This window comes from Myotis brandtii, unplaced genomic scaffold (genome assembly GCF_000412655.1).
Source record: "Myotis brandtii unplaced genomic scaffold, ASM41265v1 scaffold10, whole genome shotgun sequence".
Lineage (NCBI taxonomy): Eukaryota > Metazoa > Chordata > Mammalia > Chiroptera > Vespertilionidae > Myotis > Myotis brandtii.
In genome coordinates this window covers 895,083-911,559 of record NW_005353325.1, presented here as the reverse complement: position 1 = coordinate 911,559, position 16,477 = coordinate 895,083, and the positions used below count along the sequence as shown (strand labels likewise).

General features: G+C 36.5%; 1 protein-coding gene across 3 annotated transcripts in view; it reads left to right on the top strand.

Annotated features, from left to right (window-relative positions):
* GABRA2 (gamma-aminobutyric acid (GABA) A receptor, alpha 2) overlaps positions 1 to 16,266 on the top strand; it is a 107,306-nt gene extending 91,040 nt beyond the window's left edge. Inside the window, exons 9-11 of one of the 3 annotated variants that reach the window (XM_014534261.1) lie at positions 4,046 to 4,248; positions 9,937 to 10,116; positions 14,081 to 16,266. In XM_014534261.1, coding sequence (XP_014389747.1) covers positions 4,046 to 4,248; positions 9,937 to 10,116; positions 14,081 to 14,377 — 680 coding nt within the window. In that variant the 3' untranslated portion in view covers positions 14,378 to 16,266. Of the gene's footprint in view, positions 1 to 4,045; positions 4,253 to 9,936; positions 10,117 to 14,080 lie in introns of all 3 variants that reach the window. The other 2 variants (XM_014534256.1, XM_014534253.1) reach the window with 2 other exon arrangements.
* The last annotated feature ends 211 nt before the right edge of the window (positions 16,267 to 16,477 follow it).

Genomic DNA, 16,477 nt, shown 5'->3' with positions numbered 1-16,477 from the left:
CCCCTACTGGGGATGCGCCCGCAACCAAGGTACATGCTCTTGACTGGAATCGAACCTGGGACCCTTCAGTCCGCAGGCCGACGCTCTATCCACTGAGCCAAACCAGTCAGGGTGCATGTTCTTTTCTAAGTCTAGTGATTTCCTCTTGTCTGGTGACCCCTCTAACAAACTTTCCCCTTATTTCCTGAGGGAAGTCTAACCCAACATCGAAGTCTAGGTAGATGACCTGCTTGTAGTTCATTATCAACACTACCCAGTTGTGATGTTAGTTTCCATTGTGCTTTTTTTGTTTTGTTTTTTAAGCATATGTCTTAGCTTATTTGGTTTTGCTCACGTTTTCACTCATAGTTCTACAGAGTCCAGCACAGAATGCGGACGGAATAATGCACGCTCACTTTATAAATGAAGGAGAATTTTTGCAATTATCCTACTAGGTCAGTGGTTATCAATTACAGATCACTGGGGGAGTAATTTCAATACATATTTCATAATTGATTTAAAACCTCTTCAGTGACCTTTAACCTGCTACTATGGTTCTTTTGTAATTTGGGGAGAAGGCACTGAGGCTATAAACCATATACTTGATGGGAGTATACAGTCATGCAAACCAGCAGAAAATTTAAAATGGACATGATTTCCCCTGGCCAGTGTGTTCAGTGGTTGGAGCGTTAGCCCCACACACTAAAGGGTCTCGGGTTCAATTCCTTGCCAAGGACACGTGCTGGGTTTCAAGTCCATCCCTGGCCCCAGCCAGGGCACATGTGGGAGGCAACCAATGGTTGTGTCTCTCACATCAGTGTTTCTCTCTCTCCCTTCCACCCCCTCTAAAAATCAACGGGAAAAATATTCTTGGGTGAAGATTAACAACAACAACAAAATGGACATGATCTGATAGTGGTATGCATAAGACCAGACCATAGGAGCCTTTAGGGTAGAAATCCCGCAGAAGGAACAACTGAGCTGTGTGTACCACGACATTGATAGACTGTGCACCACTTTGGTGCAGGGATCTTAACTATTTTGTTCATTGGTGTGTTCCCAGTGCCTAGAAATGTCCCTGGCCTCTAGTAGGTACCCAATAATTTATTAAGAGAGGGAATTGAAGTTAGCTAAATAAAAAAGGGAATGAGTAACAAGGAAAAGATTCTAGGTAGAGGAAACAGACAGATAGGTAATACATGTCACACAGCTTCAGCCTGGAGTATGAAAACGGCCTCATTTAGATTGTAGGGGCCTTTCTCTGGGAAAAGGATTTCAGGAAGAACATAATTTGGGGAAAGGGGTATGCATTTTGGATTTATTAAAATTCATGACATATTCAGGTAAGCAAAGAGAAAAAATGTGTAATTCCTCATAGTATTATCCACACTATAATTATCCTTTCAAGCATTTTCTTCTAGATCATATAGACTGTTTCTAAAGTCTCACACATTTTAAATTAGTGAAGTTTGAGTTCATTAGGTCTTATGACAAAGATATGTTATCCAAGTTCTAGTTTCTGTCTCTAACACGTAGAAGTTTCACCATTTTTACCATTCAGATGTAGTACAGTTATGAATTAGAACCACACCCTTAAAAATAAAGTAAAATAAAATGCAGTGTTTCATACTGCATCTATACTGTATTTGTAAATGTTATTTTATCGTTGTTGTTGTTATTATTTGGAAGGAGGTATTATTTCTTTGTTCATTAGGCTGAGGGAGAAAACCCCACATGTTATTAGAATGCCTGTTGTTTCTGCCATTTCTGGCAGTAACCAGCAGGTGGTATCCAACAATTTTACATTTCTGTTCTATTGCAGTTTTTGTGCCTAAGACTTCTCCTTCCTACCTTGCACCCCCTCCCCACTCCAGTCACAAATACTCCCACACAAGCATTTCATCGGGATAAAGGACTACAGGATGATTTTATTTTAATTTTTGACTTAAATCTGTTTTGACATTGCTTTCAGGGTGATTTTTATTTTGACACAAGCACTGAGGTTTCTTTTTAAAATAGAGACGCTGCTTTATATGCAGTAGCCCATCGATGCTCTAACAACACTATGAGAAAACACTGTTCGTAATCCCCACTTTACAAAGAGGCTAGCTAAGTCTGTATTCACTCCAGGTCACCTTCCAGGTGACTATTTGTTGAGCTCCTCCTATCAGTCAGGTGTTTCAGGCACTGGGCACAGATAGACACTGTTACTCTACCCCCTCCCACTTTACAGACGAAGAAACTGAGGCTCAGAGGTTATAGTGCAGTGGTTCTCAACCTTCTTAATGCTGCGACCCTTTAATACAGTTCCTCATGTTGTGGTGACCCCCAACCATAAAATTATTTTTGTTGCTACTTCATAACTGTAATTTTGCTACTGTTATGAATCGTAATGTAAATATCTGATATGCAGGATGTATTTTCATTGTTACAAATTGAACATAATTAAAGCATAGTGATTAATCACAAAAACAATATGTAATTATATATGTGTTTTCCGATGGTCTTAGGCAACTCCTGTGAAAGGGTTGTTCAACCCCCAAAGGGGTCGTGACCCACAGGTTGAGAACCACTGGGTTAGGCAATCTCCCCAAGGTCACAAAATGAGAACTCGGGTATTGGCTGTGTCATCCACAGTGTCTGTCTCTATGCTGAAATCACGGCCTTGATTTGATTTTCTCTTTTAAGTGCATGTCTTCACCCAATACCTGTCACTCCTTTACTTTGACACTATTTGCTCAGCTACCATGAGTTGCTGTTTTTGATACCTACACCTTGAAATAGAAATACTACACAGAATAACAATGGAATATTTATTAAAAAGCTTGATGTTAGACATTGCCTGTGTACAGGGAATGGTCATATACTGTTCACATATAGACATCGAATTTTAGTGCTGAAAGCACTTTAAGATACTTGCCTATTTTTTTATGAAAAAGAGACATAAACATCTCCAAAAGCTTTTCCTTATAGCAGTCACACAGAAGTGATAAGGGAAGAAACAGTCTGCTAAAGAATTGTTTGGGGAACATATATTTATGAAGGCCCTCCCAGGTATAGGAAAATGTCCATTGTTGGGAGACAGACAGGCATGTGGAAGGTCTGTGTGTGTCCCAGGTAAGTGTGCCCCTTTATTTAACTCCCAGCTCTGTCTGCAGTGCAGTGGGGCCAGGCTGAGCTGAACTAGCAGTCAGAGACGCTGGCCTATGAGAACCTTATCATTCCAGTGGAAAGAGAAAAGGGAAGGGAGGGAGGGAGGAAAGAACTTACCATCAGTGTTAACAATTCCATTGTCAAGTTTCCAACATCAGGTAAATACAAATACATATACAGTTCAGAGATGGGGAAGATTTGAATATGGTGAAACATTGTACATTCATCTTGAAATTCCTATGATGTGTTATTGGCTTAAAATGACCACGACAGTGCACAAGGGGAGCAAGATTATTATCTAAACAAAAAGAAATGTAAAATATTCTTTAAAAGGAGTAGTTTACATTTTACAAGGTTTTGGTTTAGTTGCTTGTTTTATTGTCTATAAGTCTTACACTCCATTATGAAAGAAACTATGTCCTTATGATGCTATGCAATCTAGAATTAACTTCATACTGAGGCAGCCATACTTAGAATGAAGGACTTCCTCGTAGTTCCATTGTATCATCGGTGAGGGGGGTTGGTCCATTGCCTCACACAGTTCAAATAAAGGATGAACAAATCAATGTGAGACTTAATGTGGGATTTAAAAAAAATAACATTAATGGATAGTAGGTCAATTTAAAGTGGTGACTTTTCCTCATAGGAAATTGTACTGCGGACTCACCAGTCTTTTTACCCCCAACTGTACTGAAGAAGGGAACAAAGGGATGCAGACAAAAATGAAAACAAAGCATTTCAGGGTCATCTCTCCCAGTAGTTTTTTGTTGTCCTTGTTTGTTTTATTTTATTTTTACAGTGAAAAAATGTGGCCCTGAAAGTTGCTTTGGAAAACAAAGACAAAAAAACTAATTATAATGCTTCCCAGCTAGGATCTGTTGATGATTCTGGTTTCTATTTTTTTCTTCTGCAGGTGTAACAACTGTCCTAACAATGACAACTTTAAGCATCAGTGCTCGGAATTCTCTCCCCAAAGTGGCTTATGCTACTGCCATGGACTGGTTTATTGCTGTTTGTTATGCATTTGTGTTCTCTGCCCTAATTGAATTTGCAACTGTTAATTACTTCACCAAAAGAGGATGGGCTTGGGATGGGAAGAGTGTAGTAAATGACAAGGTAAGTGAGAACTTCCTTCTCACCATGATTAAGAGAATACCTGGCAGATATAGCTTATAAATACATATATACATATGCCATACAGATTTATTTTGAAGTGTGCTCTTGCCTGAAATCCTTTAGGAGTGCTTATAGTAGTAATACTTCCCATAGAACCTCACCCTAGCATTTGGTTAGCTCTGACTCTGTATCAGGAATGTGCTGCTTTTCTACATAAGTTCTATCGTATAATCTTCACACCAACTTTATAACTAGAGTCTCTTTTTAATTATCTTTTTTTCTCTGACAACAAAGCCCAGGTTTAATGAAGTTACTTACTTTCCAGAGCTCACACAGGTAGTGAAAAAGAATACTTGAACCCAAATCTGTCTGGTCGTTAAGTTGACTCTTTTGACACCACAGTGATTCATAATGAAGAGATTTGGGAAGAAAAATGGGCATCACCTTGATCTACTATAGAATTTCAGGCCCTATCAGTGGATTGAGTTACTACTGTGCACCTACCCCCATTTCTGTTGCTTGCATCATTGTTCCCTTTCCCATGTTGCCTGAAGTACGTGGGTAGGTGCTGGAATATCTAGAAATTTTAAGTTGCTCATGGAGTCTATAAGAGAAAGTTACTTATTTTAAAGATTAACTTCTTTGGGGATTGTTGGTTTCCAGTATGGAAGCTAGTAGCGGGGTTGTACATTGATATACCAGCTGTTTGTTTGTTTTTCTTATTCTATGGATTATTACTCATCTTCCTTAATAGCAGGCTTTGGATATACCACAATGAGATACAAAGTTTTCTTAATAAGAGTAAAAAGTTCTAGTTGGAGGATTTTTTTTAGTAATATATCTACTTAAATGCTCTTCCATTACATTTGAAATAACATACTTGCTGATTTCTTTTTTTCATTTATTTCAATATAAATAATTTTCCTAATTTCTATGACCATATTGCAGTTTAAGCATACACACATGTAATAGTTTAAAAGCCCTGCTTTTTAACCTGATTTTGTAAACTGTTGAAGTTTTAATTAGTTCTGGTTTATTTCATTTTATAAACTGTGTTTTGCATACTAACTGCCAATGAGTAAATATTAAGGAAACCTGATTAATTTTCTCTTTTTAACCTCCATGTTATTTCAGCATTTCCATTACATTTTATTGTTGATTTATGTTTTCATTCCCCATGTAGTATACTGCTTTTTCATTGTTATCTGTGAAATTACATCTTTTTAGTTATATTAGTTATATATGCACTTTCATACTAGCATAATTTTGAAGATAAAATGTTAGTTATTTGGGAGTGTGTCACAAATGGTAAACAGTGGTTTGTGGTATAAATGTCCCATACAGAAATTTATTGATATATTATATTTCAATGCTATGAGGGTGCCAATCAAGTTGGCATTGTGATTTGGCAAATCAAATAACATGCCTTCTAAACCCCTGAACTTGGAAAATAGAAGTACTTATTTATGCAAAAAATACATTCTTAATAATGCATTTTAAATGCAATAACCTACGAGTTATGAATACTGGATTTAAGTATACCCACATATCAGATCACACATAATGAAAACAAGTCTAGGTCCAAATAATTGATATTACGACCTAATATGCAGGAAAACAACTAATAAGGTTTCTATCATTTCAGTTCCCAGAGGTTCAAGTTTAGGGGTTAATTCAGTGGGAACATTACATCAGGCACATTGCTTGTTTTTATTTACTCATTCACAGCTAGAGTGCCAAGCACAGTGCAGGTACTTCAGAAATTTCTGTTGAATAAAAAATACATGAGTTTCTGATTTTAAATCTGGCAATGCAATATTAATGAGAAGAATGCTTTTCCTTCATGGAAAAGTTTCAAAACTTTACATTGGTGAATTTACCAATGGGTACTCAATCCAATTTCATGATCCAAATGAATTTTGGGAAGTGTTTCCTAAACTTACCTGGGAAATAACCATGTCCTTAGACCTGGAGGAAAATTAAGTAGAGTAGCCTACCATCTTCCTTAAAAAAAAATCAGTGCAGTCTATCTCTGCTTTAGTTTTCTTTAGATTACTTTTTAAGTAAAAAAGAATAATTTTCTGGAAATAGTATTAAGCCACAGACCATATCGGTGTCCTTTTATTCTAATCAGACTGGCGGTTCTCTGCTTTCATAATCATGAACAAATGCAGTTAAAGTACGGTATCTGCCAAAGTATCTGAAAAGTATATGAAAACTTCTTAAAAATTTGTTAGCTGGCAAGTATTAATTTGCCTCATAAAAAATAATCACTGAGGCATATATATCAATGTTATGTGTTTAAAAATAAGAAATGTGTATTTAATATAGTGTACTTGTAGATTGTGCTCTGATGATCTTTAAAGTTAAATAAATAAATCTCAATTCATATTCAAGTTACATTTGAGCGCTCTTCTTAGAAGACAAAACATACCTTGTTTTGTGATCTTGGTCAAAATTTTACATCACTTTTAGCCTCAGGTGTGAAATTAGACAACAAAGCCTCGTCATCAAAATGTGCTGGATCAAATGATCCAACTCCAAATTTTTATATCCTTCCATATATAAAAGTACCTATTATGCAACTGTCTCAGTTCTTCTGGAACCTTCCCTTACGTCCAATGCCCTTCCACTGGTGTGAGGCTAATGATTGCACGCCAGTGCTTATCCCCTTTACTTGTTGCTCCTTTCTCAACCTTGGTCCATGGTTATTATTATTTTTTTTTGTTATTTATTCAAAGCCATATTTTCTTTTTAAATGCCTCTTTCCTCTCACTTTATGAAGATGCTTACTATGCTTAATTTACCGTAAATACAGAAATAAAACTCCAGAGCCTAGGTCACCCATTCCCCTATCCTCAGATTCTTCCCTCTTTTTCTCCATTTGAGCTTTTTGAAAGCATTGCTTACAGTGCCATGTTCTCACTTTCAATTTAATTTTCAACCTACTGTAATCTGATTCCTTTTTTATTTATTGTCCTGTAACTGAAGGGAACCAATAACCTTTACATTGTCAGATCAGATAATAATTTTCCATTTTTCTCAATGGATCCCAATTGGGAAACCCATTGAATACTGTTATACTCCAGAACTCCATTCCAGGCTCAACTCAGCAATATTTCATCTTTTTTTCCTCTTTAAAAAGAGTCTTGGAGCCCTAGCCAGTTTGGCTCAGTGAATAGAGCGTCAGCCTGTGGACTGAAGGGTCCCGGGTTCGATTCCCATCAAGGGCACATGCCCGGGTTGCGGGCTTGAACCCCAGTAGAGGGTGTGCAGGATGCAGCCGATCAATGATTCTCTCATTGATGTTTCTATCTCTCTCTCTCCCTCAAAAGTGTTGGAATATAAACTTCCTTCCCTCAAAATCTGGCTGCTGTCACTATTCATTCTAGGCTTTGAGATTCTGTGCCTGAGTTCAGCAGGGATCCAGGCTCCCTAGCATCTGCTCTTGTATATCCCCAGACATCATTTGTCTTTATGTTATGTTGTTTTAGTTTTTACTATTCACTATGTGTTCTCACTTCAAGGGTTTTACTGACAATATTTGTAGAAACATGTGCCACACGAAGCAAACTGCCCAGCTCTTTGTTGTCCCGAAATAGACAACCCCTATTCCTCCTCAGGACAAATGCCAGTCCTCAGGAAGTTCCTGATTTCTTGCTCCCACTTCAAATAATTAGATCCCTTTGTAAGTGTGTCTAGTACCCTCTTCTTTTGCATTAGAGTATCACAGTCTATAATTGCATATTCATGTCTCAACTCCTTCATGATAAAAATGACCATGCTTATTTTAGTAAATCATTTATTCCTGTCTCTTTGCACAGGGCTTTGTATATATTTGTTGCTCAATAAATACGGTATGGATTAACAAAGTAGAACAAATCAAATTGACAACCACACCTTTATCTTACCTTCTACAGTAATTATCTATAAGTGTAGCCCATGCCTCTCCTTTAACTTCGAGGATCACATACCGAACCTGTTCCTTAGGCAACTTATACTTGAATATAACATCTCAATCTTTACATGTCTTTTATAAATGAAAGAAACAACAAACAAAAATAAACTTCCTAAATTGATTTGTATATCTTCCCCGTGCCCATGTCTATTTTGCATGTATACCTCATTTCATGGCAAAACCTAGTATCACATACCAACAACTTGGAAGTTTCCCTTAACATCTAACCAATGATTAAATGGTGTCCATTCTCCAAACTACATGTCATAGACTATGCTCTTGCCATCTCTCTTTTGTTTGAGTCTCTTTATTTCTTATTATCTTCAATCATATCTCCCTCAAATCCACCCTCTAAATTAGTTCCAGAGTTATCTTTCTAAACCAGAAATCTACTTGTTTACTTTTTCATTTCTTTAATGAATTGTTGAAGGCAATCCTTCAAACATCCAAGTTAATATGGTCCAAGTATATAGTTTGCTCATCTATTTAAATGCATGATCAATAATAAGAAAATTAATGTTTGTTCTTTATTGGGCACTTACTGCTATGTGCCTGGGAATATCTTCATTTTGGAAATGAGAACATATAGGATTAGCCAAATAAAGTTACTTGCTTATGATCACATATCTAACAAATGGTGGACTCAATATTAAACAAAAATATAAAGTCCATGTTCATATTCTTCCTCCAACCATTACACACATCTCAGGCATCATGCTTCTACACATCTCCAGGACATTAGATGTGCTGATCTCCTTGGCTAAAATGCCCTTGTCTCCCTTCCCTAACCAATGAACTCTAACTTATTACATAAGATCCATCTGATTTTACTTAAATCTTGAAACTGTCCAACCAAATCTAATTTCCATAATGTTTCTGCAGACCCGTACAAATTCTTTTATGTAACCTCATCAAATTATAGATTTATTGTAAAGAAATCTGTTTCTGACAGCAGGTTACATGCTCTAAGAGTTTTGTTTTATTCATCATTTTCTTTGCCATTTCCTCACATACTCTTTAGCACATAATTTATTTGAGATAAAATTTTAAAATAATTAACTTTAACCTGTTGAGATGGTTTCTATTTCTAAACCTTAATCAGTGGTTCTATGCTGTCCAAAGCAAAGCATAGTCTCTGGAAATAAACTAGATATTAAATTATTAAAGCAGAGACATAGCAATATAATACCCAAACTAATATGAGGCATGTCATTATTTTGTGATTCACTTCGTACAACTCATGAAAAACATCACTTTTCAAGTCTTTTTGTTGTTTTATTTCTTTTCTTTTTTTTTTTTTTAACATCCTGCCTTGTTCCAAAAGCATTTCAGGCAGTTTACCAGAAAAATGCATGTACTTAAATTAGTATAAAATAATATATAAATAGAAGAAGGACATCACAATGAAGGAAAATAGACTATCAATTTGTCCATCATTGGGCCAAAACATTACCTGTAGTTCATAGGTACAGTAACTAACTAAGTTTCAAATTGAGTTTCTTGGCTACAACAGTAAACCATGAGGTGGGGAGGTAGTTATATTTCTTTCATCAAAACATGGAAGCATCAATTCCCTTAAAAAAATAAAGATTTTCTTACACTGAATTCTCTTTTTAAAACAACATCATATGGGTTTTATATCAGGGAAAACTGGGTACTGTTGCAAGTAGTAATGTCAACATTTTTTCCAATAAACGCAGTAATTAATTTCATATTGATGTTTCTTGTAGTCCCCTTCAATAAAAACTGAAGGCATTACATTAACATACAACTCAGTGAAGGCAATTCTTCAAGGATCTAAGCTAATATGGTCTAAATATATAGCTTTCTCATGGCCCAATTTAATCCAAGGAAAGACTTTAGAGTACTTAGAGAAGTGGATGGACTGTATAACCTTCAAAGGATTTTCTGTAAGTATCACTTTTCTTAGTCAGGAGGGTTAGCAGATAGCTAATACCATTGTCTGGCCAGGGAGCATGTTGTTGTTTTACAAGTAATGGGCTCTCTAGTTGCCACAATGACTGTAAAAACGCAACATGGGATGTAGGAAGAGCGTAGAGTTACCACTATGGAGACATGGTGTTTTCTCCAAAGTCTATTATATGTAGTGTTGTATTTACAAAAGCTCCTTGTTCTACGGGACAAGTTTGAGATTCTTTCCAACTCTAAAACTATGTGGTTGTTTTTTTTTTAATTTATGTGTCAGGTCGGTAGGTGTCTATATTTTAGCTAGAGCAATTGCTGAAGCTATTAGCACATTATTTTACCAATACTAGAAGGAAGCCAAGATTGGTTAGCCACTATGGTGTAAGACATTTAGATTTCTGTAATCAGAAAATTTCTAGACTTGAGTTTTTAAATATATATTCAGAACTCCAATAAAGTAATAAGCTCAGAATATTCTGAATTCTATAAAATATCATTTTAAAAATAGAATTTAATTAATGTTGGTTATATTTCCTTTTCATTCCACTTTGATAGCAACATCAACAACTTTTATAGTGGCATAATTTACACTTTCCCCAACTAGAGTAAAAAATACATCATTTACTGATTTTGTTCATAAGCCATATTATCCCTCTTCTCCCTTATATGAGTTTCAATCGCCAGTAAAACAACTTCCACAAACATTGTTTTTACAGTTGAGCTTATTTCTTGATTTCCCAGTCTCCTACATCTATAGATGGTAAAATTGAGAATTTCAGGAGAATTACATAATAGAATTGTAGAATAAACTATTGAAATCTGTTTCTATTAATCTAATGAAAATGATTATATTCTACAAAAACCTAATGTTTGTACATATTACATATGTATATGTATGTACATAAAATCAGAGTAATCATCCTAGTACCTGCCATTCATTTACCATTAAGCAAACGTTTTTAGAGCCTGCTAGGAGCTCCACATTGCATAGTCTGTGCCTCCAAGGAGCTTGTAATCAAGTGGAAGGGGAAAAAGAAGATGTAACAAAGATATGCCACATAGAGACAAGCACGAGGGTGCTGTGGAAGCACATTTACAGGGGACTAACTTATGTCTTAACAGATGTGATTCTGAGCTGAGTCTGGGTAAAATGTACTTGACACAGGGGACCCCTGTGGGTTGATTACTGTTCCTAGCTTTCTGGAGGTGTTATTCGCAGGTTAGGGAATACAGAAGGGTATATAGATTTAGGTTGGCAGTGAAAGTAACCTTAATTCATTTCTGGATATTTCATGTTTTAAAAACTTGTGGGCTTATGTAGGTGAAGTCTAGTGAAACAATGAGTGAGAATTCTGGTGTTCTGATTTGTTAGTGCCTCTGCTCTAGAGTTTGTTACATATTTTTGGTATCACCTGTGCAGTTACTTACAATTGAAGGGGGGCAGAAAGGGTGCTGGTAAGAGTTAGTATAGAGTTCTATCTGTAGCTGCCCTTGTTGCAGGCAACATTAATATGTTATGTTTCTTTGTCTAAAGTCTAAACCGTACACCATAATTCCTAACACAACTTAAATGTCTCTCTTCCACCAAACCTTCCTTAAGCTCCTTTGTACAGTGCTTATGTTTTCTTCCAAAAATTAAAGTACATTTTAAAATATCTTATATACCAGTAATTATTATCTAGCTTGTAATTGAATTCTGACTCTCACTACTCTCCACTTACTACTATGTATTTCACTGTGGCTCAAATACTGACATTAGTTCATTTGATTCTCACAAAAGTTCGATATGGATTTGGTGTAATTACTTCCATTTTAATCAAACTAGAAGCTGAAGAAGGGAGATGTTAAGAAATATTCTCAAGGCCCCAATTCTCTAGAAATGAAATGTGATGTCATTTTAAATGATGCTTAGGTGTAGTTGAAATAATATAAACACCATATGTTACATACTTTGTGGGTTAAGAGTCCTTATCGAAAATTGACCCAGTAACATAAATTGGACTGTTTTAGTAACGAGTACTTCCAAGTTTCAAATAGCTTCCTCAGAGTGAAACTCACATTGCATGGTGTTTAAAGCAGAGGTTAGAAGTCACACCCATCTAAGTTTGTGTGCTTTTTCATCCATTTAATAAACGCGAGGCCTGGTCATGTCACGAAACCTCTCTAGCCTCCCTTTCTGAATTTGTAACATGGGGTTAGTAGTAGAACTTACTTCTTACCCAGTAGTGAAGTTTGCCACAGATGACACCTAAGCTTATCATTCAATCTGACACATACTAGTGCTGGGAAAGTGTTAGCTATCAACTCACCATCACTGTCCATTTGTAACACGGTAACTACAAGTGTCACTACTAAAGAAAGGCTATGTTTTCACTGCGTATGAAGATACAGAACATACTCCCTCGCCCCATTTCCTCTTCTACTCCAGCCCGGCCTGGAAGAATGTCTCCTCAGGGGAAAAGGAGAGGGAAAAACCAGATGCTAGTGAAGGACAGAGGATCCAATCCTGTTTTCAGAACCTCCTGGCCTTTCAGGGGCCCTTTCTGATCTTAGTTTACTCAAATATTTTGAGAATTTTTAATTCAAAATAACTGATCCTGTTCTAGGCCGATTGGTCCTCTAAGTCTGTTGATTTACACTATTCACTGTTTTGTGTAATTCATTGCTGGCTCCATTTTATTTGCATTTTAATAACTAACAATACATTTATATTAATATAAAAATGCTGGTAAACACTGTTGATATTTTCTGGCTTCATTAATTCAGCTACATATTATGTGCCAATAAAATAATCAAACAACTAAAGAAGGAATTTATACATTGTGAAAAATACCATGATGGGGATAAAATAAGCTGAGTGTGATGAAAGAGCTTACATGGGAACAAGGACTCTGTTAGAGTTGTTAAGAAATGCCTTTCTGAGGAAATGACATCTCAACCAAGATCCACATCGGAGAGGGAATGGATCATGTGAAAATCAGGACGGATGGGAGGAATTCCAGGCTGTGGAAGTAGCAGGGCCAGAGGCACCAAACAAGGAAATATTCTGAAAACGGAAGCTGTTTTCATGGGCTGGTATATCATAAGCAAAAGAAAAAAGGCCTTGGTAAGAAGTGTTGATTTTGCTGCAAGTTTCAAGATATAATACTAAAGAGATTTAGGCAGAAGAGTGACATGATCCCATTTATGTCTTTTTAAAAAATCCTTGTGGCCAGAGTGTGTCTAATGGCTGGACAAGGTCACGCTGGGCTGGGAGAGCACACAGGCAGGAATGTCCATTCATCCAGGCAGGAGTTAACAGTGACCCCGACTAGAGTCATGAGAGCTGAACTGGGGATTATGAGGAGAAACAGGTTGTGGATAAGCTAGCAAAAATAAAATAAAAAGTTTGTATTTCATCTTCCTCCTTATGTTTTTAGTGTTCATTACACTGCCACCTGCATATGGTTACAATTTTTTACCATCTGAGTAAAGCACTGCTGTTTGAGTGTGACATGAAGGGAGGAAATCCTGCTATCAAGTTAAAGAAATTAAATTTCTTTATTCAGAATCTGAAATCATTCATTATAGATGATCATTCCCCTTGTTGAAATATTTTTGCATTCCACTGAGTCACTCACTCACTCACTCACTCATTCAACAAATATGTGAGTTAATTATAGTAGTCAAAATTGTTGTGTCATGTGTTACAGTTGTATGTTATTGTTTCAATGGGAACAAAAAATGGCTCTCCAGGAAAATGGTACCATTGATCTTATTCGGAGGGTATCCTCACCCTCATGGTTTTAGGACTTTATAAACTTCTTTTATTTATTTCCCTACATTCTTTATTTCTGGTGGATAATGATGTTTATCAAAATACTCTTCTTCACAATTTGAACTGAAGTTTGGAAAGTGTTGAGAAGCAGACTCAACCCAAGTTCTGTTAATTCTTGTGTTTTTCAATAGAAAAAAGAGAAATCCTCTGTCATGATCCAGAACAACGCCTATGCAGTAGCTGTTGCCAATTATGCCCCGAATCTTTCAAAAGACCCAGTTCTCTCCACCATCTCCAAGAGCGCAGCCACGCCAGAACCCAACAAGAAGCCGGAGAACAAGCCAGCCGAAGCCAAGAAAACCTTCAACAGTGTTAGCAAAATTGACAGAATGTCTAGAATAGTTTTCCCAGTTTTGTTTGGTACCTTTAATCTGGTTTACTGGGCTACATATTTAAACAGGGAACCTGTTTTAGGGGTCAGTCCTTGAGTGTAGGCCCAGGTTAACTTTGGGATGATAGCACCATGAAGCTCGGTTTGTTTTGCTCTGTACAGTCTGACTAATAACTGCTAATTGGTGAACCAACATGTACAGTATGTATATAGCGATATAGCTTAACCGTACACCTTTCAAGGAGACATGAATTTGCTACTGCGTGGAACTGTAGGCAGAAAGTACCTCTTGCCCAAATCATGACTTACCCTAGGAACTGGCTTAAGATGGATTTCAGCCGACCTGATTTATTTCCTCTTGTAACAGCGATGAAACTGGAGACCCTCTACCACACTTTATGAACTTTTTTTGACTTGGGTCTTATGTAGAAGTGTTTTTCTACTGTTGCTTAACTGTAATGTAAGATAACATTGTAATTCCAGGATCAATTCTTCTAAATAACAGAACCTCATATCAGCAACTTCAGTCCCTTCTTGGGTGGTCAAAATCCCTCCTAGAATAATTGGAAGCTTAGCACACATTAGAAGGAACACTTTGAGATTTGACATCAGCTTTTAATTCCTCTCTATAGTATCTATAGCCATGTACACATTATAGCATGACAAGCCCAAATAATTACGAGTAACACTGATCTGGATGCTTAGAATTTAGTGACTATCAGAATGCCATGGTCATTACATTTTTAGCATCAGCGTTTATTTGAAAGTCATAATGGAAACCCTTATGGTCATTTTAATCATTGGAAACTATCTTAAATTGTTTGAAAAAGTAAAATAAAAATGTGTCTTACTCTTTCCAGGTATGTGTTGTTTTGAAATTGATCAGCTCAATTTTCTCGGTGCTGGAGACTGGAAAAAGCACCCCGTTTGGCTGCTGTGGAGCAGCTTTCATATTGGCGTAGAAAATTGTGCCAGAAACTCCCACCACTGAGAACTCACAGGTGTCACAGAATATAGATATGTAGGTGAACACTTACATGATTCTCTTCTTTCCTGTTTACTGCAAATTCTGCCTTAAGGCTTCTCATCAGGACTCAGAAGCCACCAATTACAATGGAAAGGGCAGTGAGTTGGCACATTTTTTTCTGTCTTGAAAGCAGCACTTTCAGATAAGAATTCAACGTAAATCTGCTTTTGTAAATTGCAACTTTAAATTTCACTGACTCAAATTTACAATAGCTTTGTATACCGGGAGAGGTTTTGGTAAGAGTTGAACATTTTTAAACTGCAACTTCAAAGCATCACCAAGATCGCAAATCAGTTCATATGCACACACATAACACACACACACAATTAGCTACCTTAGAACACATACACAAACAAGTGGCTAAATTAAAAACTAAATTTTTCTACTTTATATAATTATTTATGGATGAATTTTATTTTTCTTCTAATATTAAAAAAAATGCTCTTTATGCCCCTCAAAAATGTTAATAGAAGGTAACAATTGTGTCTTATGCCTGGATTCAATGTTTTTGGCAAACAAGATCCTTTTGATTCACATACACATTAGCAGTTATTAGTTGACTTTTACTAGTAGATATGATGGTGTTTTTGTAGCAACATCAGTAGTCAAATAGTGGCATTTCTTGCAATTTTGTACAGTATTTCGGAATAGTGCATAAATAGATACATTCATAAAATCAGTAAAATGGTTATCTTATTGAAGTAAGCAAAGGCACAAAAACTGCTATCCCTTTGCCTAGTCTAAAATGTTTTTTGTTTTCTTCGTTTTAGTGTGGTTTTTATTATGTGCTTTGCATGGTTATCTTATTACCAAGGTCACAAATGCATCTGTTTAACAGAATTCACCCTGAAGACAGCCTTGACAGTAAACATTCCCTCACAAAATGTAATCTATCATCTATAATAACAAAAGCGTAATATGCTAATTAGACTGGACGTCCTTCCAGAAGACCTTCTGGATGAAGCCAGGGCTGCAAGGGAAGCCCGGGTCCTGGGTGCTGGTCCTCAGAGGGGAGAAGCTGGTGCTGGCAGCCGGGGCAAGGAAGGCCTACTCTTGCATGAATTTCGTGCATTGGGCTGCTAGTCCTTAATCAAGGAAAAGTATTATATGAGCCAATAAATGTATTTCTTTAATCCCATTTCAGAAACACCTTATTTTTTATCTAAATAG